General features: G+C 40.8%; 1 protein-coding gene across 1 annotated transcript in view; it reads left to right on the forward strand.

Moving 5' to 3' along the window:
- Positions 1–23,097, forward strand: part of lin54 (lin-54 DREAM MuvB core complex component) — a 48,502-nt gene that overhangs the window by 23,159 nt on the left and 2,246 nt on the right. The window contains exons 4-13 of the mRNA XM_061907834.1: positions 514–644; positions 2,844–2,999; positions 9,627–9,819; positions 17,546–17,619; positions 17,690–17,887; positions 17,972–18,069; positions 21,639–21,710; positions 21,780–21,882; positions 21,936–22,073; positions 22,153–22,355. Coding sequence (XP_061763818.1) covers positions 514–644; positions 2,844–2,999; positions 9,627–9,819; positions 17,546–17,619; positions 17,690–17,887; positions 17,972–18,069; positions 21,639–21,710; positions 21,780–21,882; positions 21,936–22,073; positions 22,153–22,355 — 1,366 coding nt within the window. The remainder of the gene's footprint in view (positions 1–513; positions 645–2,843; positions 3,000–9,626; positions 9,820–17,545; positions 17,620–17,689; positions 17,888–17,971; positions 18,070–21,638; positions 21,711–21,779; positions 21,883–21,935; positions 22,074–22,152; positions 22,356–23,097) is intronic.

Here is a 23,097-nt window from a genome sequence, read left to right on the forward strand (position 1 = left end):
TTGACTGGGTGAAAGAAGGAGGCACCAGTTTGACTCCAGGATACAGAGAAGGTAGATAATGTGCAGGTAAAGTTATGTTGTCTGGGTGATGGCAGGAAGCACCAGTGTTTATGGGTGACAGAAAGAAGCACCAGTGTGACCCCAGGATGCAGGGAAGGTAGGTAATGTGCAGGTAAAGATATGTTGAATGGGTGATGGCAGGAAGCACCAGCGTTTATGGGTGACAGAAAGAAGCACCAGTGTGACCCCAGGATGCAGGGAAGGTAGGTAATGTGCAGGTAAAGATATGTTGTCTGGGTGATGGCAGGAAGCACCAGCGTTTATGGGTGAAGGAAAGAAGGACCAGTGTGACCCCAGGATGCAGGGAAGGTAGGTAATGTGCAGGTAAAGATATGTTGAATGGGTAAAGGCAGGAAACACCAGCAAAAGTCGGTCTTGTCCATCGCTGCTTGCAGCTTTAATCTTTAATTAGTTTTTTTCCGCTCAAGTTAGCGTTCCTCTTTTCCAACTCAGGACGTGTTGTGGCCCAGCATTCGCCAGGGATGACCCAACGCACCATCACGCTGTCGGAGACCCACAACGCCAGCATCCAGAGCATCGCCGGCAAAAAGATCGCCATCTCCCCGCTCAAGACGCCCAGCAAGGTGGGTTGGTCTGGTCTCCTTTAGGGTGGAATGTTGACATATTTTCCATGTTTGCAAGAGCAATTTGTGTTATCATTATTAATTATGGACCCCAAAAAAATGACAAATGTTATCGTCAAGGAAGGGTTGCACCCTCGGTTGTCAGTAACATGAGTCGCAGTTAGGCTTTCGAAGGGGTGGAACGTTTTCCGCTAAATATCCGGGAAGTTTGGAAATTTGGACCATTTTTTTTGATTATTCAAAGTTGGACACCGTCCATCTTATTCTGCTGAAGAAGATGAGAAGATTGTAAAACACTAATGCAATGCCACACACAGATAGACAAACCCCGTGTCCATATGAGTTGGGAAATTGTGTTAGATGTAAATATAAATGGAATACAATGATTTGCAAATCCTTTTCAAGCCATATTCAGTTGAATATGCTACAAAGACAACATATTTGATGTTCAAATTGATAAGCATTTTTTTTTGTGCAAATAATCATTAACTTTAGAATTTGATGCCAGCAACACGTGACAAAGAAGTTGGGCAAGGTGGCAATAAATACTGATAAAGTTGAGGAATGCTCATCAAACACTTATTTGGAACATCCCACAGGTGTGCAGGCTAATTGGGAACAGGTGGGTGCCATGATTGCGTATAAAAAAAAGCTTCCCAAAAAATGCTCAGTCTTTCACAGGAAAGGATGGGGCCAGGTACACCCCTTTGTCCACAACTGCGTGATTAAATAGTCAAACAGTTTAAGAACAACGTTTCTCAAAGTGCAATTGCAAGAAATTTAGGGATTTTAACATCTACGGTCCATAATATCATTAAAAGGTTCAGAGAATCTGGAGAAATCACTCCACGTAAGCGGCATGGCCGGAAACCAACATTGAATGACTGTGACCTTCGATCCCTCAGACAGCACTGTATCAAAAACCGACATCAATCTCTAAAGGATATCACCACATGGGCTCAGGAACACTTCAGAAAACCACTGTCACTAAATACAGTTGGTCGCTACATCTGTATGTGCAAGTTAAAGCTCTACTATGCAAAGCGAAAGCCATTTATCAACAACATCCAGAAATGCCGCCGGCTTCTCTGGGCCTGAGGTCATCTAAGATGGACTGATGCAAAGTGGAAAAGTGTTCTGTGGTTTGACAAGTCCACATTTTCGTTTTTGGAAATACTCCACATCGTGTCATCCGGACCAAAGGGGAAGCGAACCATCCAGACTGTTATCTACGCAAAGTGGAAAAGCCAGCATGTGTGATGGTATGGGGGTGCATTAGTGCCCAAGGCATGGGTAACTTACACATCTGTGAAGGCACCATTAATATTGAAAGGTACATACAGGTTTTGGAACAACATATTCTGCCATCTAATCGCCGTCTTTTTCATGGACGCCCCTGCTTATTTCAGCAAGACAATGCCAAGCCACATTAAGCACGTGTTACAACAGCGTGGCTTCGTAAAAAAAGAGTGCGGGTACTTTCCTGGCCCGCCTGCAGTCCAGACCTGTCTCCCATGGAAAATGTGTGGTGCATTATGAAGCGTCAATACGACAGCGGAGACCCCGGACTGTTGAAGCACTGAAGCTCTACATAAAACAAGAATGGTGAAGAATTCCACTTAGTTTCCTCAGTTCCCAAATGTTTGAGTGTTGTTAAAAGAAAAGGTGATGTAACACATTGGTGAACATGCCCTTTCCCAACTACTTTGGCACGTGTTGCAGCCATGAAATTCTAAGTTCATTATTTGCAAAAAAAATAAAGTTCATGAGTTTGAACATCAAATATCTTGTCTTTGTAGTGCATTCAACTGAATATGGATTGAAAAGGATTTGCAAATCATTGTATTCCGTTTATATTTACATCCAACACAAATTCCCAACTCATATGGAAACGGGGTTTGTACATGCCTTTTCAATGGTGCAGTTCTCCAGTGCAACCACTGGGGGTGGTAGTGAACAGCTTACGGAAAAGTCAAGAAGAAGAGTCTTTTTGCTTCCTCTTCTTTGCTTAAAAAGATCAAAGATAGACAAAACACAGAAAATGTGACTTGTACGTCATGAGGTTTATGTTGGCGCTAAGAGAACCCGCTGCCTTCAAGTCTGAGTTTGGGAGGTGGTCCAAAGTGTCACACGTGGCGGTCCGAGCTTAGGTCGTGTCCTTGATCAAGGCTGACTGATATGAGTGGACTCCTCTACCAGGTGACCGTGGTGTCCGTGGCTTCGCCGACCTCCAGCGGCCCCCAGAAGTCGGTGACCCTCCCGGTCAGCGTGGCGCTGGGCCAGCAGATCCTCTCGGTCCAGCAGCCCGCCTCCGGGTCGCCAGTCAAGATGGCCGCCGGCCAGGCGACAGCGCAGGTGAGAACTCGTCACGCCGGCACCTATTCCGAATTCTTTCTAAGGCGCCGTCTCCAGGGACGAGCAGAGGTGGGTAGAGTAGCCAGAAATGGTACTCAAGTAAGAGTACTGTTACTTTAGAGATTTATTACTCAAGTAAAAGTAAGGAGTAGTCACCCAAATATTTACTTAAGTAAAAGTAAAAAGTATGTTGTGAAAAAACTACTCAAGTACTGAGTAACTGATGAGTAACCTGTTCGTTTAATGATGACGGCAACAAATAATGCACAAAAACATAAAAATAGCAATCAGCAAATTCAGAGCCAGGAATATCTCTTAAGCAACTAAAACAATAATATATATTAAATAATGATACATTAAAATACAATAAAAAATTAAGGCACATTGAGCCACAATAACTTAACAGCACCATAGGCTCAGTAGGCCTTCATTGATTGATTGATTGATTGATTAAAACTTGTATTAGTAGATTGCACAGTACAGTACATATTCTGTACAATTGACCACTAAATGGTAACACCCCAAAAAGTTTTTCAACGTTAATCAATTACTTAATAAATGACCAAGTCGATGTGATCTACCTCATATATACATACACGCACATATCATATATATACATACATACCTTTATATATACAGTATATAATTTATATTTATTTATTTTGCGGTTTTTGTTCACATGTTAAAGGTGTTTTAATGAATATACATGCATGTTTAACATATAGATTCCTATCTTTCATGAAGACAAGAATATAAGTTGGTGTATTACCTGATTCTGATGACTTGCATTGATTGGAATCAGACAGTAGTGCTGATAACGTCCCGGTTTTCAAATGGAGGAGAAAACAAGTTCCTCCTTTCTGTCTAATACCACATGAAAGTCGTTGGTTTTTGGCATCTTATTTGTCCAGCTTCCATATTCGTTTTTATACACTTTACAAGAAATACATTGGCGGCAAACTCCGTAGCTTGCTAGTTTGTTTGCTCTGGCTTTCGGAGACTCTTATTTTGTTAGCGCAGGCGCGATGGAGCTGCGCTTTTATTGTGAAGACCGGAACTGTGCGATCAGTCTTTAGGCTTTTGACGGGAAGTACGGTTGAAATAAAAAGTGTCTTTTTTCCTTTACACTTTTGATTGATTGGTTGATTGATTGAAACTTTTATTAGTAGATTGCACAGTACAGTACATATTCTGTACAGTTGACCACTAAATGGTAACACCCGAATAAGTTTTTCAACATGTCGGGTTCTACGTGTGACGGTCACGTGACCACCTGGCTCTGTTTGATTGGTCCAACGTCACTAGTGACTGCATTTGATTGGTGAAACGCAAGCATGCGTAGTTCCTACTTTGAATGCGTGTCTGACAAAATCAAAACAAACAAAGCGTGAGTGTGGAGCGGAGTAAAAGTAGCGTTCCTTCTCTATAACTATACTCAAGTAAAAGTAAAAGTATGTTGCATAAAAACTACTCTTAGAAGTACAATTTATCCCAAAAGTTACTCAAGTAGATGTAACGGAGTAAATGTAACGCGTTACTACCCACCTTTGGGGATGAGTACCGAAGTGGACCGGATACCCTCAGGTACTCTCGGGTACCGACTCAAGAAAAACCAAAAGGTAGCATATTTGGATACCTTTTTTGCATGTGGCGTCGCATCTGGTTAAGAGACTTGGCACCTGGAGGTAAAACAGACTGCCGCCAAGTAATGTTGCAATTTAAGCAATATTGAAGTCAAACATGTATTAACTTTGGTGCCCTAGGGCAGGGGTCGGGAACCTTTTTGGCTGAGGGAGCCAAAAAGCCAAATATTTTAAAATGTATTTCCGTAAGAGCCATTTAATATTTTTTTTTTTTCACTGAACAAAACTAAACGCGTGCTTTTTTAAGTAAGACCAACGTTTCTAGAGTATAATAGGTCTCTTATTCTTTGTAATAACATTGTTATTGTCGAGCTAACTGTGGAGGGGGCGTGGCTTGCTGGCCTGCAGCGAACTGGGGTGTGCCAGGACCGGCCTCGAAATCAGCGACAGGTGCATAGATAGCCCGCCTGGGCCTTGTTATCTAATCACCTGTCGCTCTGTTATAAGCAGCAGCCAGGAGGAGAGACGGGGTTGGGGCCGGAGCCAGAGTGCGAGCGAAAACGAAAGAGAAAAATACAATTGCTGGAAAGCAACTGAGAGACTTATTGAAAGATAAAACAATAATGTAACCCTGAAACAGGATCTCATGTTGGTCCTTGATGGTCTGACGAACCCCCAGGAGGGCAAGCCCCACACTAACCAAGAATAAATAAATAACTTCTTACCATTAACGCAAATTCTTGAACGGGTGCGGTAGAAAACAGATGGATGGATTAAAAATGCATGAGAATGTTTTATATTTTGAACATTATTTTTAACACTGTGATTACAAGTGGAATCATTCATTACTTATCATATTAAGCAATGTCAGCTAAAATTTCTCCGAGAGCCAGATGCAGTCATCAAAAGAGCCACATCTGGGCAACCTAAAATGTGGAAAGAGCCATATTGAACCAAAAATACAAAAACAAATCTGTCTGGAGCCGCAAAAAATTAAAAGCCATATTATATAGAGCAGGGGTGTCCAAAGTGCGGCCTGGGGGCAATTTGCGGCCCACAGGTCATTTTTAACGGCCCCACAGCACTTTTTAAAAATAGGTTTGAAAAAATTGAACACATAAAAAGTGGTAGAAAAGAGCAAACAGTTGAAATGTAACAAGAAAAAGTTGCAACTTTTACTCTACTAACACAAAGTTGCCGTGCAGGCTGTTTCTTTCTTTCAAACATAATAATGAATCAAAATTAATGTCACTATGAATTATTGATCTATTCAAGGCTCCGATCACGTCACTTTAAATATTCCACTCTGAGATATTTTGGGGGAAATTATGAATTTTTTGTGTTTGCCATATAAAAAAATGGAGCTTTTTTTTTTTTTTTTTAAACAAGGGCTGAAAACGGACAAACATAAAACATAAACAACAATACAACTTATAATTAGCCGATAGATCTGAAGATGATCTCGAGATTATTATGTTAAAAGTAAATAAAATTTATTTTTTAACCCTTTTGGATCCCCAATAATTTTGGTGTGATTTGTTTTTTTTAAGTGTCGTTGCACAAAAAATAATAGTGAATTAAAATCAATGGTGTTATGAGTTGTGGACCTTTTTCCGGCTCCAATTATTATATAATCTCTGGGTGAAAATATTGCATATTTTGTGTTTTTTTCAATAAAAAAAACATGGTTTTCTTTGACAAAAGGAGCGTACAACTTAAATCTTTAAAAACGTCATATTGACAGATAGACCTAATGTTGATCTAGAGCAGGGGTCAGCAACCTTTTTGAAACCAAGAGCTACTTCTTGGGTACTGATTAATGTGAAGGGCTACCAGTTTGATACACACTTAAATAAATGCCAGATATAGCCAATTTGTTCAATTTACCTTCAATTTATATAAAAAAATGGGTATTTCTATCTGTCATTCCGTCGTACATTTTTTTTCCTTTTACGGAAGGTTTTTGGTAGAGAATAAATTATGAAAAAAAACTTAGTTTAATGGTTTAAAAGAGGAGAAAACACGAAAAAAAATGAATCTAAAATTTTGAAGCATAGTTTATCTTCAATTTCGACTCTTTAAAATTCTAAATTCAACCCAAAAAAATGAAAAGAAAAATTAGCTAATTTGAATCTTTTTGAAAAAATTAAAAAAATAATTTATGGAACATCATTATTAATTTTTCCTGATTGAGATTAATTTTAGAATTTTGATGACATGTTTTAAATAGGTTAAAATCCAATCAGCACTTTGTTAGAATATATAACAAATTGGACCAAGCTATATTTCTAACAAAGACAAATCATGCTTTATTCTAGATTTTCCAGAACAAACATTTTAAAAGAAATTCAAAAGACTTTAAATAAGATTTACATTTGATTCTACAGATATTCTATATTTGCCAGAATATTTTTTTTGAATTTTAATCATGATAAGTTTGAAGAAATATTTCACAAATATTCTTCGTCAAAAAAACAAAAACTAAAATGAAGAATTAAATAAAAATGTATTTATTATTCTGTACAATAATAAAAAAGAATTACTTGAACATTGATTTAAATTGTCAGTAAAGAAGAGGAAGGAATTTCAAAGGAAAAAAGGTATATGTGTTTAAAAATCCTAAAATCATTTTCAAGGTTGTATTTTTTCTCTAAAATTGTCTTTCTGAAAGGGGAAAACTGGGTAACACATGGCACACTGACACAGCTTAACCTATTGTTACTATAACAATCTACAAGGTTGATACAGTTCACGTTTCTTTCTTCCCCTCCATTTATCTGATTTTTGTGTTTCAAGTTATTACATATGTGTATTGTTCCATTTGAAACAACTGTATTGTTGATAAAAGAGGTAAATATTGTTACTATTCATTATCAATAGTGCTATTTCTATTGCTCTTGCTCCATTTGTAGTGTATTCATTTTTAGTTGTCAATTCTCTGTTATTACAAACACCGTTTCCATATGAGTTAGTAAACTGTGTTAGATGTAAATATTAACGGAATACAATGTTTTGCAAATCCTTTTCAACCCATATTCAGTTGAATGCACTACAAAGAGAAGATATTTGATGTTCAAACTCATAAACTTTATTTTTTTTTGCAAATAATAATGAACTTAGAATTTCATGGCTGCAACACGTGCCAAAGTAGTTGGGAAAGGGCATGTTCACCACTGTGTTACATCACCTTTTCATATTCAACTGAATATGGGTTGAAACTGATTTGCAAATCATTGTATTCTGTTTATATTTACATCCATTAAAATTTTCCAACTCATATGGAAACGGGGTTTGTATAACTGCTTCTTTGCTATCACTTTTTGTACATATCCTATTTGCTGATGCTGTTCAGTTGTTATTGTTACTGTTGTGTTTGTTGTATCCGTCTTAACCCTCCTGTCCCCGCAATTTCCCCCTCTGCCTTCCTCTTTCTCTCTTTCTATTCCCTCCTGCTCCGGTCTGGCTGCACCAAATTATAATGTAAATCTATTTAATAAAGTCTAAATACAAAACAGGGCAACACGAGAAGTATCCCACACTTCTCTTTTGCAAAGTCAAGCTGTCATCTATATCAACAATATGATTTGCCTGAGTAGCTGGACAGGACAAAAAAGAAGTCAAAAAGCTTTAGCTGGATGCTAATTTACAATGAATATGCCATATATATTCTACTGAATAGCATTATTTATTTATTTTTGTATTAATCAGTCCAGCAAAATAATACACAATGGTACCGTAATAATACAATTCCAAAACCAAACCCGATTAGCATTTGTGATTTTACATTGCCTGCGATGAGTAGGTAACTTGTCCAGGGTGTACTCCGCCTTCCGCCCGATTGTAGCTGAGATAGGCACCAGCGCCCCAAAAGGGATTAATCGGTAGAAAATGGACGGATGGATGGATTTTACATTGTGAGTGAATTGTGAGTGAATTATATTTATATAGCGCTTTTTCTCTCGTGACTCAAAGCACTTTACATAGTGAAACCCAATATCTAAGTTACATTCAAACCAGTGTGGGTGGCACTGGGAGCAGGTGGGTAAAGTGTCTTGCCCAAGGACACAACGGCAGTGACTAGGTTGGCAGAAGCGGGAATCGAACCTGCAACCCTCAAGTTGCTGGCACGGCCACTCTACCAACCGAGCTAAACCGCCCCATTGCAATTGCACATCCTTCAAAATGGGTAATGAAAACTGCAATACGTTACAATCTAACAGCTGGTGTGTAGGAAGCAAACTACTTACAGTATTAACTAGGGGTCTCAGACACGCGGCCCGCGAGACGTTATTTTAGCGGCCCCCACCTAATATTAAAGTGTAATGTTAGTGCGGCCCGCGAGTTTTATATGAATGGCGCTTGACAGCGTTGTGTGCGGAGCTGAAGGAATCTACCAATCACGGTGTGGTATGTGGCTCTCGAGGGCCCAACATTGACGTCACTTGCGTGATGCAAGCAGAGAAACGTTTTGCCGCTTTTCCACTAGACCCGCACGCACTCTTCCTCTCTCCCCTCGATCGCCCGCCTGCTTGCTCTGTCTGTCACTGTGTATGTGTCTCTCTCTCGCTCCCTCCCCCGGCGCCGGGGAGATTAGGGGCCCAGTAGCTTCCGAAGCACTCCGCTGAAAGACCGAGCGACAATACAATTTGTGGTGCACTGGACCCCATCGCTGATACTTAGACAGAGAGTCGCTGGACAAATCGCACGTGTAACATGTTAGTCGTGATGTTAGCCCGTTCGGGGCTAATTGTGCTACCGTAACTGTAAACTGGCCCAGGTAAATTGAGTTCTAGGCCCCTGGTATAAACCCTTTGTAGGACTCAACAAAACACAAAGCAAAGACTACTCCCTGACTACAACAACACACACAGAACAAACTGAATTTCAGAAAGCACGATATAACAAATGGCCCGCACAGTTGTCATTACTGTTTCTTCATGTGAATTATCAGCACATAAACACACAAAAGTAGCGTGCGTTAGTGCAGCCTTTGTTCAAACGTAAAAGGTACCTGAACCCCGTGTTCCATTTTCCTCTCTTCCAGACTCTCAAACCGGTCCAGTCGGTGGCGGTAGGAGGCTCCCAGTTCAAGAACATCATTCCGCTGGCCTCCCAGCCCAACGTACAGCAGATCCAGGTGCCGGGAAGCCGCTTCCATTACGTCCGCCTGGTCACGGCCACCACGGCGAGCGGCGCGGTGCAGGCCAGCACCCCCAGCACCAGTGCCATGCAGACAGGTGACCCACGTGTGGCTTTCTCATGGCTTAGTGCACGTGTGTGCGAACTAAACCTTCAATTTAGCCCCCGAGACGTCACGAGTTTAATAAGGAATCAAATCCAAAGGGAGACTGCATTCATTTTAATTATCTGACAATTTTGATGCTACTATTATGTTGCTATTTAGTAGACAACACAAGTAATTTGGGTTAATGACCCTTAAATATGCTTTTAATGAAAGTGAGCGCAGCATTTACTTACATGACCAAATGCAAACAAGCTTCCCTAGTCATGGTGCAACAAAAAAAAAATCCAAGTGAGCACAACAATTACTTAAATGACCTAATGCAAACACGGTTCCCTAGTCATGGTGCAACAAAAAAAAAATCCAAGTGATCACAGCAATTACTTATATGACCAAATGCAAACAAGCTTCCCTAGTCATGGTGCAACAAAAAAAATCCAAGTGAGCACAGCAATTACTTATATGACCAAATGCAAACACGCTTCCCTAGTCATGGTGCACTAAAAAAAAAATCCAAGTGATCACAGCAATTACTTATATGACCAAAATCAAACAAGCTTCCCTAGTCATGGTGCAACAAAAAAAATCCAAGTGAGCACAACAATTACTTATATGACCAAATGCAAACAAGCTTCCCTAGTCATGGTGCAACAAAAAAAATCCCAGTGAGCACAACAATTACTTATATGACCAAATGCAAACAAGCTTCCCTAGTCATGGTGCAACAAAAAAAAAATCCAAGTGAGCACAACAATTACTTATATGACCAAATGCAAACAAGCTTCCCTAGTCATGGTGCAACAAAAAAAAAATCCAAGTGAGCACAACAATTACTTATATGACCAAATGCAAACAAGCTTCCCTAGTCATGGTGCAACAAAAAAAAATCCAAGTGAGCACAACAATTACTTAAATGACTTAATGCAAACACGCTTCCCTAGTCATGGTGCAACAAAAAAAAATCCAAGTGATCACAGCAATTACTTATATGACCAAATGCAAACAAGCTTCCCTAGTCATGGTGCAACAAAAAAAATCCAAGTGAGCACAGCAATTACTTATATGACCAAATGCAAACACGCTTCCCTAGTCATGGTGCACCAAAAAAAAAATCCAAGTGATCACAGCAATTACTTATATGACCAAAATCAAACAAGCTTCCCTAGTCATGGTGCAACAAAAAAAATCCAAGTGAGCACAACAATTACTTATATGACCAAATGCAAACAAGCTTCCCTAGTCATGGTGCAACAAAAAAAATCCCAGTGAGCACAACAATTACTTATATGACCAAATGCAAACAAGCTTCCCTCTGCATGGTGCAACAAAAAAAAAATCCAAGTGAGCACAACAATTACTTATATGACCAAATGCAAACAAGCTTCCCTAGTCATGGTGCAACAAAAAAAAATCCAAGTGAGCACAACAATTACTTAAATGACCTAATGCAAACACGCTTCCCTAGTCATGGTGCAACAAAAAAAAAATCCAAGTGATCACAGCAATTACTTATATGACCAAATGCAAACAAGCTTCCCTAGTCATGGTGCAACAAAAAAAATCCAAGTGAGCACAGCAATTACTTATATGACCAAATGCAAACACGCTTCCCTAGTCATGGTGCACCAAAAAAAAAATCCAAGTGATCACAGCAATTACTTATATGACCAAAATCAAACAAGCTTCCCTAGTCATGGTGCAACAAAAAAAATCCAAGTGAGCACAACAATTACTTATATGACCAAATGCAAACAAGCTTCCCTAGTCATGGTGCAACAAAAAAAATCCCAGTGAGCACAACAATTACTTATATGACCAAATGCAAACAAGCTTCCCTAGTCATGGTGCAACAAAAAAAAAATCCAAGTGAGCACAACAATTACTTATATGACCAAATGCAAACAAGCTTCCCTAGTCATGGTGCAACAAAAAAAAAATCCAACCAACACAAAATGTCAACCGACATGGTCACACACAACACAACCTGCTCACTGAACTTTGTAGAAATTATAAAAAACGTCCATGCGCCCTAAAAAAATTCAAAATTAAACCCATTTATATCCGTTACCAAGCATAATTGTAAAAATACAAAACACGCTCCCATGTTTGGCATATTTTAGCTGTTTGATATTTATGATTGATTACAAAACTTTTAGGAGGTTGTCACGGAAGTAAACAATGTAGAAGTCAAACTCTTTACATACTCTTAATATACAATTATATTAAAATTTGTAAGTTTTGTATTACATTAATACAGTATATATATTTATATATATATATATATATATACATATATACATATATATATATATATATACATACATATATATATAAATAAATATATATATATATATATATATATATATATATATATATATATATATATATATATATACATACATACATACACAGTACAGGCCAAAAGTTTGGACACCTTTTTAATAAAGAACATGCATTGAGCATGTTCTTTATATCCATGCCTATTTACATTGTAGATTGTCACATCAAAACTATGAATGAACACATGTGGAGTTATGTACTTAACAAAAAAAGATGAAATATCTGAAAACAGGTTTTATATTCTAGTTTCTTAAAAAATAGCCACCCTCTGCCCTGATTACTTTTTCGCACACTCTTGGCATTCTCTCCATGAGAATAATCACTATAAAAAAAATAAAAAAAATCGGAATTCAAGTATGTTTAAAGGGGAACATTATTACAATTTCAAAAGGGTTAAAAACAATAAAAATCAGTTCCCAGTGGCTTGTTGTATTTTTTGAAGTTTTTTTCAAAATTTTACCGATCTCGGAATATCCTTAAATAAAGCTTTAAAGTGCCTTATTTTCACTTTCTTCGAAACCACTATCCACTTCCCTGTGACGTCACACAGTGCTGCCAATGTAAACAAACAATGGGAATACCACAGCAAGATATAGCGACATTAGCTCGGATTCAAACTCGGATTTCAGCGACTTAGCCGATTCCACAGATTACGCATGTATTGAAACAGATGGTTGGAGTATGAGAATATTGAAGAAGAAACTGAAGCTATTGAGCAAATAGCTATTGACGCTATTCATAGCCATAGCATGGCCGAATAGCTGCGTTAGCATCGCCGGTAAAATGTGCGGACCAAACGATCAGGACTTTCGCATCTTTTGACACTGGAGCAACTTAAATCCATCGATTGATGTGTTTTTTTTCGCATTAAATGTGGGTGGAAGGAAACGTAATATAGTTGCAAATGCATCTACAGGTTATCTATACATCAATCAATCAATCAATGTTTATTTATATAGCCCCAAATCACAAATGTCTCAAAGGACTGCACAAATCATTACGACTACAACATCCTCGGAAGAACCCACAAAAGGGCAAGGAAAACTCACACCCAGTGGGCAGGGAGAATTCACATCCAGTGGGACGCCAGTGACAATGCTGACTATGAGAAACCTTGGAGAGGACCTCAGATGTGGGCAACCCCCCCCTCTAGGGGACCGAAAGCAATGGATGTCGAGCGGGTCTAACATGATGCTGTGAAAGTTCAATCCATAGTGGCTCCAACACAGCCGCGAGAGTTCAGTTCAAAGCGGATCCAAGCCAGCAGTGAGAGTCCCGTCCACAGGAGACCATCTCAAGCGGAGGCGGATCAGCAGCGTAGAGATGTCCCCAACCGATACAGGCGAGCGGTCCATCCTGGGTCTCGACTCTGGACAGCCAGTACTTCATCCATGGTCATCGGACCGGAACCCCTCTTCAAGGGAGGGGGGGACATAGGAGAAAAAAAAGAAGCGGCAGATCAACTGGTCTAAAAAGGAGGTCTATTTAAAGGCTAGAGTATACAGATGAGTTTTAAGGTGAGACTTAAATGCTTCTACTGAGGTAGCATCTCGAACTGTTACCGGGAGGGCATTCCAGAGTACTGGAGCCCGAACGGAAAACGCTCTATAGCCCGCAGACTTTTTTTGGGCTCTAGGAATCACTAATAAGCCGGAGTCTTTTGAACGCAGATTTCTTGCCGGGACATATGGTACAATACAATCGGCAAGATAGGATGGAGCTAGACCGTGTAGTATTTTATACGTAAGTAGTAAAACCTTAAAGTCACATCTTAAGTGCACAGGAAGCCAGTGCAGGTGAGCCAGTACAGGCGTAATGTGATCAAACTTTCTTGTTCTTGTCAAAAGTCTAGCAGCCGCATTTTGTACCAACTGTAATCTTTTAATGCTAGACATGGGGAGACCCGAAAATAATACGTTACAGTAATCGAGACGAGACGTAACAAATGCATGGATAATGATCTCGGCGTCTTTAGTGGACAAAATGGAGCGAATTTTAGCGATATTACGGAGATGAAAGAAGGCTGTTTTAGTAACGCTTTTAATGTGTGACTCAAAGGAGAGAGTTGGGTCGAAGATAATACCCAGATTTTTTACAGAGTCCCCTTGTTTTATTATTTGGTTGTCAAATGTTAAAGTTGTATTATTAAATAGAGGTCGGTTTCTAGCAGGACCGATAATCAGCATTTCCGTTTTTTTGGCGTTAAGTTGCAAAAAGTTAGCGGACATCCATTGTTTAATTTCGTCTCTGCCATGTCTGCTTTAGCACCGCCGGCAAATAGCATGTTAGCATCGATTAGCGTAGCATGTTAGCATCGATTAGCTGGTAGTCAACATCAACAAAACTCACCTTTGTGATTTCGTTGACTATCATTGCAAATGCTTCTGCAGGTTATCCATACATCTCTGTGCCATGTCTGCCTTAGCATCGCCGGTCAAATGTGGAGACACTCCGGCACATTCAATGGGGGTCTGGCGGCAGACACTTTGGCATCTTCGGGCCAGTGGTGCAACTTGAATCCCTCCCTGTGAGTGTTGTTACACCCTCCGACAACACACCGTCGAGGCATGATGTCTCCAAGGTTCCAAAAAAAAGTAAAAAAAATGGAAAATAACAGAGCTGAGACCCGGTGTTTGTAACGTGTTGAAAATGAAAATGGTGGGTGTGTTACCTCGGCGACGTCACATTCTGACGTCATCGCCTCCAGCGCGATTAACAGAAAGGCTTTTAATTCGCCAAAATTCACCCATTCAGAGTTCGGAAATCGGTTAAAAAAATAGATGGTCTTTTTTCTGCACCATCAAGGTATATATTGACGCTTACATAGGTCTGCTGATAATGTTCCCCTTTAACACACACGGAATTTGACTTGGTCGACTGTGCTCTCTTTTTTCAATGTTAGAAATAAAGATAGACGCGACAAATACAAGTGAGCACCGCCGCGCAGTAGCAAGGTAGCAAGGTACAGTATACGACTTTGGATAAAAGGGTTGCAAAATATGTAAAACAAAAAAAAAGTTAGCATTGTTACGGCTGGCCCCGGGTAGCATCAACAAATGTTGTGACGACAACAAAGTTACGTGTGCACAAAATATTTTTGGAAATCGAACAAAAAAGGAGTGGGACAAAAGACAAAACTAACGTCATGCAGGCAAGGAGAGAGTGGACGTTCTGCAACTAGCCAAACCAGGTGCAAGTCTAGGACCTGCAAACTGAGTGTGAGAGAGTGGGTGTGTGAGGATGAGGCCTGAACATTAAGCCCCTCCCACAATTCCTGGGCTGTTATAGCATGCTAACAGTTAGCATGTTTAAGGTACAAATGCACTTCATTGTTTATTTGAAGGACAATGTGCATCAATGTCACATTAAGAAGATGGCTGCAGCAGATTCAGCACCATGCTCATTTCCTTCTGTAGTCCTTTGATGGTGCATCTGACATCCACAATACAACTACACAGGGTTGACAATACACAACAATAATGATAAACACTTTCAAATACATAAGAGGGTATCTGGCACCTGCTGGCCTGTTTGCTCCTCTTACTGCAATTTCCTTGACTTTGTGGATTATTATCATCATTTGGAGTCATCCTGGTTTTTTTCTTTGGCGCAAGTCACTCGCGAGAGGAGCGATCGCAATGGGGTTTTGTATTATTTTCAGTCTTTGTACAAACCCCGTTTCCATATGAGTTGGGAAATTGCGTTCGATGTAAATATAAATGGAATACAATGATTTGCAAATCCTTTTTAACCCATATTCAGTTGAATGCACTACAAAGACAAGATATTTGATGTTCAAACTCATGAACTTTATTTTCTTTGCAAATAATAATTTTAGAATTTCATGGCTGCAACACATGCCAAAGTAGTTGGGAAAGGGCATGTTCACCACTGTGTTACATTACCTTTTCTTTTAACAACACTCAATAAACTTTTGGGAACTGAGGAAACTAACTGTTGAAGCTTTGAAAGTGGAATTCTTTCCCATTCTTACTTTATGTAGAGCTTCAGTCGTTCAACAGTCCGGGGTCTTGGCTGTCGTATTTTACGCTTCATAATGCGCCACACATTTTCGATGGGAGACAGGTCTGGACTGCAGGTGGGCCAGGAAAGTACCCGCACTCTTTTATTGCGAAGCCATGCTGTTGTGACAAATTGTTTTGCTGAAATAAGCAGGGGCGTCCATTAAACGTTCCTTGGATGACAACATATGTTGCTCGAAAACCTGTATGGACCATTCAGCATTAATGGTGCTTTCACAGATGTGTAAGTTACCCAAGCTTTGGGCACTAATACACCCCCATACCATCACAGATGCTGGCTTTTGAACTTTGCGCCTATAACATTATGGTTATTTTCCCCTTTGTTCTGGAGGACACCACGTTCACAGTTTCCAAATATAACTTGAAATGTGGACTCGTCAGACCACAAAACACTTTTCCACTTTGCATCAGTCCATCTTAGGTGAGCTCGGGCCCAGCAAAGCTGGCGGCGTTCCTGGGTGTTGTTGATAAATGGCTTTCGCTTTACATAGTAGAGCTTTAACTTGCACTTACAAATGTAGTGACCAACTGTAGTTACTGACAGATGTTTTATGAAGTGTTCCTGAGCCCATGTAGTGATATCCTTTACACACTGTCGGTTTTTCATGCAGTACTGCCTGAGGGATCAAAGGTCCGTAATATCACCGTTTACGTGCAGTGATTTCTCCAGGTTCTTGAACCTTTTGATGATTTTACGGACCGTAGATGGTAAAACCCCTAAATTCCTTGCAATAGCTCGTTGAGAAATGTTTTTCTAAAACTGTTTGACAATTTGCTTCCAAATTGGTGACCCTCGCCCCATCCTTGTTTGTGAATTACTTAGCATTTCATGGAAGCTGCTTTTATACCCAATCATGGCACCCACATGTTCCCAATTAGCCTGCACACCTGTGGGATGTTCCAAATAAGTGTTTGATGAGCATTCCTCAACTTTATCAGTATTTATTGCCACCTTTCCCAACTTCTTTGTCACGTGTTGCTGGCATCAAATTCCAAAGTTAATGATTATTTGCCCAAAAAACAATGTTTATGAGTTTGAACATCAAATATGTTGTCTTTGTAGCATATTCAACTGAATATGGGTTGAAAAGGATTTGCAAATCATTGTATTCCGTTTATATTTACATCTAACACAATTTCCCAACTCATATGGAAACGGGTTTTGTATTTAATATCTATGCTGAAACGTGTGGGAGGTCATTCTGATGGCGTTTCAGTGGCTCTATGACTCGGCTCTGTTGCACAGGTGCTTATTCCGCGTCTACAGGTGCGAGCTGGGGATGGGTCTTTAGGACCGCGAGTGTGAAATGGTGAAAATGATTTTGTGCCATCCCGCAGCCAAACCCATGGTGGTCAGTACGGGGGCGGTGGGGATGTCCGTGCCCATCATGCATGCGCAGAGCGTCAAGCAGGTGAGGGTTGGCGACGGCGCCCTTTTTCCCCGGGTTCCCACCGAGCCTCATTTCAACGTCTTCGCCACAGATGGTGCCCAAGCCGCTGACGTCGGCCGCCCAGGTGGTCACCAGCACGCCCACCCAGCAGCGCCTCATCATGCCCGCCACGGCGCTGCCGCAGATCCAGCCCAACTTCGCCAACCTGCCCCCAGGCACCGTGCTGACGTCAGCCCCGGGAGGGGGCAACGTGGGCTACGCCGTCTTACCGGCGCAGTACGTCACGCAGGTCAGTGACCCCTTTTTTTTCTTCCCCACCGGTGAACACACACCCACTCACGATGTCATATTGATACGCCTTCTCGCCGTGCAGCTGCAGCAGGCGCCCATGGTGACCATTGCCAACAGCTCCAGCTATGCCGCCGCCGCCGCCCCCACCGTCCAGACGCAGGCCAGACTGCCGCTCAACGGGTGAGTAGCCTGTAGTTTTTACTCAAGCTGGGCGACAAGACCATGTCAATGTACGAGGTTGGACATTTAGAAGCTGTCACGTTGTGTAAATGATAAATAAAAAGAGAATACAATGATTTGCAAATTCTTTTCAACTTATATTCAATTGAATAGACTGCAAAGACATGATATTTAACGTTCAAACTGCTAAACCTTGTTCCATCCATCCATTTTCTACCGCTTATTCCCTTTCGGGGTCGCTGACGCCTATCTCAGCTACAATCGGGCGGAAGGCGGGGTACACCCTGGACAAGTCGCCACCTCATCGCAGAGCCAACACAAATAGACAGACAACATTCACACTCACATTCGCACACTAGGGCCAATTTTTTTTAGTGTTGCCAATCAACCTATCCCCAGGTGCATGTCTTTGGAAGTGGGAGGAAGCCGGAGTACCCGGAGGGAACCCACGCATTCACGGGGAGAACATGCAAACTCCACACAGAAAGATCCCGAGCCTGGATTTGAACCCAGGACTGCAGGACCTTAGTATTGTGAGGCAGACGCACTAACCCCTCTGCCACCGTGAAGCCCGCTAAACCTAGTTATTTTTTGCAAATATTAGCTCATTTGCAATTTGATGCCTGCAACATGTTTCAAAAAAGCCGGCACAAGTGGCAAAAAAGAGTGAGAAAGTTGAGGAATGCTCATCAATGACTTATTTGGAACATCCCACAGGTAAAGAGGCTAATTGGGAACAGGTGGGTGCCATGATTGGCTATAAAAGCTGCTTGCATGAAATGCTCACTCATTCACAAACAAGGACGAGGCAAGGGTCAGCACTTTGTCAACAAATGCCTGGGCAAGTTGTTTAAAGGGGAACATTATCACAATGTCAAAAGGGTTAAAAACAAGTGAAGTGAATTATATTTATACAGCGCTTTTTTTCTCAAGTGACTCAAAGCGCTTTACATAGTGAAACCCAATATTTAAGTTACATTTAAACCAGTGTGGGTGGGTAAAGTGTCTTGCCCAAGGACACAACGGCAGTAACTAGGATGGCACAAGCGGGAATCGAACCCGCAACCCTCAGGTTGCTGGCACAGCCACTCTAACAACTGAGCTTCCCAGTGGCTTGTTTTATTTTTCGAAGTTTTTTTCCAAATTTTACACCTCCCGGAATATCCCTAAAAAAAGCTTTAAAGTTCTTGATTTTCGCTGTTTGCGATGTGACTGTCCATTTCCCTGTGACGTCATACAGTGCTGCCAGTACAAGCAACATGGCGGTTACCACAGCAAGATATAGCGACATTAGCTCGGATTCAGACTCGGATTTCAGCGGCTTAAGCGATTCAACAGATTACGCATGTATTGAAACAGATGGTCGGAGTATGGAGGCAGATAGCGAAAACGAAATTGAAGAACAAACTGAAGCTATTGAGCGAATAGCTATTGACGCTATTCGGCCATAGCATTGGCGTACCTAATGAAGTGGCCCATAGCATGGCCGCCTTATTAGCATCGCCGGTAAAATGTGCAGACCAAACGATCAGGACTTTCGCATCTTGTGACACTGGAGCAACTTAAATCCGTCGATTGGTAAGTGTTTGTTTCGCATTAAATGTGGGTATCTAGTTTCAAATGTACATACAGCTAGCGTAAATAGCATGTTAGCATCGATTAGCGTAGCATGTTAGCATCGATTAGCTGGCAGTCATGCTGCGACCAAATATGTCTGATTAGCACATACGTCAACAACATCAACAAAACTCACCTTTGTGATTTCGTTGACTTAATGGTTGCAAATGCATCTGCAGGTTATCCATACATCTCTGTGCCATGTCTGTCTTAGCATCGCCGGTCAAATGTGAAGACACTTTGGTACATTCAGTGGGGGTCTGGCGGCAGATTTTTTTGCCAGTGGTGCAACTTGAATCCCTCCCTGTTATTGTTGTTACACCCTCCGACAACACACCGACGAGGCATGATGTCTCCAAGGTTCCGAAAAATAGTCGAAAAAACGGAAAATAACAGAGCTGAGACCCGGTGTTTGTAATGTGAAAATGAAAATGGCGGGTGTCTTACCTCGGTGACGTCACGTTCTGACCTCATCGCTACAAGACCGATTAACAGAAAGGCGTTTAATTCGCCAAAATTCACCCATTTAGAGTTCGGAAATCGGTTGAAAAGATACATGGTCTTTTTTCTGCAACATCAAGGTATATATTGACGCTTGCATAGGTTTGGTGATAATGTTCCCCTTTAAGGACAACATTTCTCAACCAGCTATTGCAAGGAATTTAGGGATTTCACCATCCACGCTCCGTAATATCATCAAAAGGTTCAGAGAATCTGGAGAAATCACTGCACGTAAGCGGCAATGCTCGTGACCTTTGATCCCTCAGGCGGTATTGCATCAAAAAGCGACATCGGTGTGTAAAGGATATCACCACATGGGCTCTGGAACACTTCAGAAAACCACTGTCAGTAACTACATCTGGTCGCTACATCTGTAAGTGCAAGTTAAAACTCTACTCTGCAAAGCCAAAGCCATTTATCAACAAGACCCAGAAACGCCGCCGGCTTCCCTGTGCCCGAGTATTGTTTTTTTTTTTTCATTTAGAGAGAAATGTTGTAAATTTCACAATTTGACCACGAAATCTATTGCTACTTTTGCATTGCATTGTTTCATGGATAACTTGCTTTGAAATCATTGTTATTAGTATTTATTTATATTTAAAAAATAGTTTATAATATATTTTTGCATAATATACAGTTTATTACAGTAAAAGAAGTACTTTTTTTTTTTCATTAAGAGAAAAATGTTGTAAATTTCACAATTTGACCATGAAATCTATTGCTATTTTGCATTGCACAGTTTGATGGATAACTTGCTTTGAAATCTTCATTATTTGTATTCATCTATATTTAAAAAATGGTTTGATAGTATATTTTTGCATTATGTACAGTTTATTACAGTAAAAAAAGTATGTATTTTTTTTTTTTTCATTTAAAAGAAATGTTGTAAATTTCACAATTTGACCATGAAATCTATTGCTTCTTTTGCATTGCATTGTTTGATGGATAACTTGCTTTGAAATCATTATTATTAGTATGTATTCATATTTAAAAAATGGTTTATAATATATTTTTGCATAATATACAGTTTATTGCAGTAAAAAAAAAGTACTTTTTTTTTTCATTTAGAGAAAAATGTTGTAAAAACCACAGTACATTTGACCATGAAATCTATTGCTACTTTTGCATTGATGGATAACTTGCTTTAAAATTCATCATTTTTTGTATTTATTTTTATTTCAAAACTGATGTGATAATATATTTTGCATAATTAGACAATATTTAAGTGAACACAGTTTGCCATTACATGTAGTACATGTATATTTTTTCTTCCCAAATAGAAAGAAAATACATTTAGTAAGAAAAAGTTACGGTACTTTGATACGTATTATTTCCAGGCTTTCGAGGGCCTTGAGTTTGACACTTGTGGCAAATTAGCATTGAGCTAGCACATTATGATTAAAGTCTTATATTATGCTTTTGTCTTCTTTACTTTGTCTCGATGATGTCAGCATGTCGGCGGTGGATGCCAGCTCCAGGCCGAGGAAACCCTGCAACTGCACCAAGTCCCAGTGTCTGAAACTGTGAGTACGGCCCGCTCCTGATGGGCGTGTGCGGCCCCCTCATTGTGTGTGCCGTCGCTCCCCCCCCAGATACTGCGACTGCTTCGCCAACGGGGAGTTCTGCAACAACTGCAACTGCAACAACTGCTTCAACAACCTGGAGCACGAGTCCGAGCGCTCCAAAGCCATCAAGGTAAGCCGCGGGTTCGGGGCTTTTACTTTCAATAAAGTTGTGGTCGTCTCCAGACGTGTTTGGACCGCAACCCGGAGGCTTTCAAGCCTAAAATCGGGAAGGGCAAGGAGGGAGAGTCGGACCGGCGCCACAGTAAAGGTTGCAACTGCAAGCGCTCGGGTTGTTTGAAGAACTACTGCGAGTGCTACGAGGTGCGTCCTGATTGGTCGCTTTGTCCAACCTCCTCAGACAACAAAGCACCTCCGTCTTCCTCTCCGTCTCCCCAACCAGGCCAAGATCATGTGCTCGTCCATCTGCAAGTGTGTGGGCTGCAAGAACTTCGAGGAAAGCCAGGAGAGGAAAACGCTGATGCACCTGGCCGACGCCGCCGAGGTGAGAGTCCAGCAGCAGACGGCCGCCAAGACCAAGCTCTCCTCGCAGATCTCAGACCTGCTCATGAGGCCCACGCCCGTCATCTCAAGTGGAGGCGGCAGGTAGGAGACACGCGCACTCGGGGCCCCGCCTCACACCACAAAGTCCTGCCATATTTACAACTACAAACCCCGTTTCCATATGAGTTGGGAAATTCTGTTAGATGTAAATATAAACAGAATACAATGATTTGCAAATAATTTCCACCCCATATTCAATTGAATATGCTACAAAGACAACATATTTGATGTTAAAACGGATAAACATTTTTTTTTGTATGCAAATAATCATTAACTTTAGAATTTGATGCCAGCAACACGTGACAAAGAAGTTGGGAAAGGTGGCAATGAATACTGATAAAGTTGAGGAATGCTCATCAAACACTTATTTATATGTGCAGGCTAATTGGGAACAGGTGAGTGCCATGATTGGGTATAAAAACAGCTTCCCAAAAAAATGTTCAGTCTTTCACGAGAAAGGATGGGGCGAGGTACACCCCTTTGTCCACAACTACGTAAGCAAATAGTCAAAACAGTTTAAGAACAAGGTTTCTCAAAGTGCAATTGCAAGAAATTTAGGGATTTCAACATCTACGCTCCATAATATCATCAAAAGGTTCAGAGAATCTGGAGAAATCACTCCACGTAAGCGGCATGGCCGGAAACCAACATTGAATGACCGTGAACTTCTATCTGTATCAAAAACCGACATCAATCTCTAAAAGATATCACCACATGGGCTCAGGAACCCTTCAGAAAACCACTGTCACTAAATACAGTTGGTCGCTACATCTGTAAGTGCAAG

This window comes from Nerophis ophidion, linkage group LG08, assembly GCF_033978795.1.
Source record: "Nerophis ophidion isolate RoL-2023_Sa linkage group LG08, RoL_Noph_v1.0, whole genome shotgun sequence".
Taxonomy (NCBI): Eukaryota; Metazoa; Chordata; class Actinopteri; order Syngnathiformes; family Syngnathidae; genus Nerophis; species Nerophis ophidion.